The sequence below is a fragment of the Mustela putorius genome, unplaced genomic scaffold (assembly GCF_011764305.1).
Source record: "Mustela putorius furo isolate JIRA1106 unplaced genomic scaffold, ASM1176430v1.1 tig00000430_pilon_pilon_pilon, whole genome shotgun sequence".
NCBI classification, from domain to species: Eukaryota; Metazoa; Chordata; class Mammalia; order Carnivora; family Mustelidae; genus Mustela; species Mustela putorius.
In genome coordinates, this window is record NW_025421377.1 from 20,409,179 (window position 1) to 20,412,909 (window position 3,731).

Here is a 3,731-nt window from a genome sequence, read left to right on the forward strand (position 1 = left end):
AAACTATTGCAATAGTCAAAGGTACTGGGGATAAAGGAGGAGGGACAGAATGGAAGTTTAGATAATATAGGACTTGGTTATTAACTGTCTGGAGGAAATTAGAGAAGAGTAGAAACCTGGAAAATTGGGTAGATAGCAGTGAATATTGTTTAGGTATAGAATATTGGAGAAGGAAGTTTTGGGAGTATTAGGTTTAACTTACATTCAGTTGGAGGTGCCCATGAAATCTTTAGTGATGAAGTCTTGCTGCCTCAGCCTCAGGAGAAAGGGTCATGGGCCAGACTTGTGGCTTTGGGAGTCACTGGTATATATCTGTACTGAGCAAATTGGCCTGCCATAGATTGCTCAAGAGGTGTGTAAAATGGGAACAGAAGAATGGGAAGGGTAGAAAATGGGATTCTTTAAAAAACAAAAACAAAAACAAAAACCCCCTCAGATTTAGGATCTAGGCCTAGGAAGAGAAAACTGAGACATTAACAGTCAGAAAGAGTACCCAAAGACAGAACAAGAAGGGACTAGGGTCAAGGAAACCAAGGTGGAATTAACTTTCAAGAAAGAAAGCATAGCTAACTGTTTTAAAAGAAGCATGTTGATAATTTCCCTATTATTCTGAGCAACAACATGGTAGGAAACAAAGAGTAATTACCAGTTTCCATCTTTTTCCCTACAGAATCCTTACTTTGGATATTTTGGATATCAAGGATTTGGGGGTCGTCCTCCTTATTATTCAGAAGAGATGTTTGAACAAGATTTCGAAAAACCCAAAGAAGAAGATCCTCCTAAAACAGAGAGTCCGGGCACTGAGCCCTCAGCTAATTCAACAGGTCCTGAGACTAATTCTACTCAACCAAATGCACGCAGTTCTGGAGGGAGTCAGGGTGGAAATGACACCAGCCCAACAGGAAACAGCCCTGGTACAAACACGGCTCAGAATGGGGTTATCTCACCCCCTACCATTAATGTTTCAGGCCAGGGAGTACCAAGAACTCAAATCACATGGGGACCAAGTCAGCCAAATATTCGTGAAAATTATCCAAATCCTAACATCCGAAATTTTCCTTCAGGGAGACAATGGCGTCCCACTGGTACTATCATGGGGCACAGACAGAATGGGCCTTTTTACCGAAATCAACAGGTTCAAAGGGGTCCTCGGTGGAACTCCTTTGCTTTGGAACGCAAGCAAGCAGTTCGTCCAGGAAATCCAATTTATCGCAGGGCTTATGCATCTACTGCAAGAGGGAATTCTCCCAATTATGCAGCAAATCTGGGAAATATCAGAAGAAAGCCTCAGGGACCAAATAAACACCCTGTGGGGACCAATATTCCTCCTCTGGGTCCCAAACATGGTACTGTTGTCCGCAATGAAAAAGTCCAAAATCCAGGAGAGAAACCAGTAGGTCCAAAAGAAAGAATAGTCATTCCTACAAGGGATCCATCTGGTTCCTGGAGAAACTCTCAAGATTATGGAGTTAATGAACCAAACTATAAAATGCCTCACCCTGAGAGTAACATGCTAGTCCCAAATTTTAATTCTATTGACCAACGTGAAAACTCTTATTACCCAAGAGGAGATTCCAGTAGAGCCCCAAATTCTGATGGACAAACCCAAAACCAGAATTTGCCCAAAGGGATTATTTTGGAGCCAAGAAGAAACCCATATGAATCAGAAACTAACCAGCCAGAATTAAAGCACAGTACCTATCAACCTGCATACCCTGAGGAAATTCCTTCCCCTGCAAGAGAACATTTTCCTGCTGGAAGAAATACTTGGAATCACCAAGAAATCTCTCCATCTTTTAAGGAAGACCCTGGGAGGCCGGAGGAACACTTACCTCATCCGTCCCATGGCTCTAGGGGAGGTGTTTACTACCCTGACTATAACTCTTATGACCCCAGGGAAAACGCACCATACCTTAGAAGCAATACATGGGATGAAAGAGATGATTCTCCCAATAATATAGGGCAACCCAGAAATTCGCTGTACCCCATAAATACTCCAGAACTGAAAGAAATCGTCCCCTATAATGAAGAGGACCCAGTTGATCCAGCTGGAGATGAACATTTCCCAGGACAAAGTAGATGGGGTATGGAGGAAACAAGCTTTAAAGAAGGTCCAACAGTTAGGCACTATGAAGGTGAGCAATATACCTCAAATCAACCAAAGGAATACCTTCCCTATTCCTTAGATAATCCATCAAAACCCAGGGAGGATTTCCCTTATGGTGAATTTTACCCCTGGAACCCAGATGAGAATTTTCCATCCTATAATACAGCTCCCACTGTGCCACCACCTGTGGAGAGCAGGGGCTATTATGTTAATAATGCTGTTGGACAAGAAGAAAGCCCTCTGTTTCCTTCTTGGAACTCCTGGGAGCACAAGATTCAAACCCAAGGACAGAAAGAAAGAAGGCCATATTTTAACAGAAATTTCTGGGATCAGCCAACAACTTTACACAAAATGCCCCCTAGTCCACCACACCAGAAAGATAACCAGCCCTATCCCAGTAATTCCCCAGCTGGGCTTCAGAAAAATCCAACATGGCATGAAGGTGAGAATTTGAATTATGGCATGCAAATTACCAGGTTAAATCCACCAGAGCGAGAACATCCGGCTTCCCCAAACTTAATTCCTCCAAGTTACCCAGCAGGTCAAAAAGAAGCACATGTATTTCACCTAAGCCAGAGAGGTCCCTGCTGTGCTGGTGGCTCCACAGGACACAAGGACAATCCACTTGCTCTCCAGGACTACACTCCATCCTTTGGTCTTGCACCAGGGGAGAATCAAGATACCAACCCTCTGTACACAGAAGATAGCCATACTAAACATGCAAGACATACCATCTCCCCTACAAGCAACCTGCCTGACCAAAGAAACAGCTCAGAGAAAAGACTGCCTGGGGAAAGTCAAAACCCAAATTCTTTTAGAGATGATGTGTCTACTCTGAGAAGAAACACACCATGCTCTATGAAGAATCAACTGAGTCAGAGGGGAATTATGCCCTTTCCTGAGGCCAGTTCCCTTCAGTCGAAGAATACACCTTGTCACACAAGTGATCTTGGAGATGGGAACGAGGTTTTGGAACCAATATTTGAAGGCAACCAGTTCAATGAAAGGACTGTTGACCTTACTCCAGAACAGCTTGTTATTGGCGCACCTGATGAAGGCCCTCCGCCAGAAGGAATCCGAAGTGAAATGCAAGGAAATGAGGGGGAAAGGCAGCAACAAAGACCATCAAGCATCCTACAGTTACCATGCTTTGGCTCCAAAATAGCCAAGTATCACTCCTCCAGCACTGGAACTCCCTCTAGCATTGGAAGGCAAGACCCATTTGATGAAGAGCCGATTATGCCTACCGAAAGTCCGAACTCATTGTCTAGGTTAGCTACTGGAGCAGAGTTTCAGAGTATAAATGTAGACCCACTTAATGCAGATGAACACACTCCATTTGATCCTCTTCAATTAGGGACCAATCCACAGGACCACGTGCAAGACTGCTTACTACTTCAGGCCTAGGGATTATCTCAACCAAACATTCTTTGGGGAAGGAAAATACCTGATATTCTACAGTGGTTCCCCAACATTCTTCCCCTCCCACACCGTCCCCCCAACCCCCGCCAGACTCAGTTAAGTATCTGACCTTGCTGGTGATCCTTAAGTTTTTCCCCATTCCAGCAATAGGAGTAGTGGCCCAGGTGATGAGGTTGGGCCTCTAGATTCAGTACTGTCACAA

At 44.2% G+C, this 3,731-nt stretch overlaps 1 protein-coding gene across 1 annotated transcript; it reads left to right on the top strand.

Moving 5' to 3' along the window:
• Positions 1-721: 721 nt before the first annotated feature.
• On the top strand, positions 722-3,514 carry ENAM (enamelin). The gene has a single exon (XM_004766351.2). The coding sequence runs from the start codon at positions 737-739 to the stop codon at positions 3,512-3,514; it is 2,778 nt and encodes a 925-aa protein (XP_004766408.2). The 5' UTR covers positions 722-736.
• Positions 3,515-3,731: the final 217 nt, after the last annotated feature.

What these genes read in the sequence shown, in the direction of transcription:
- ENAM (XM_004766351.2), top strand. Translation starts at nt 737, where the DNA reads ATGTTTGAACAAGATTTCGAAAAACCCAAAGAAGAAGATCCTCCTAAA.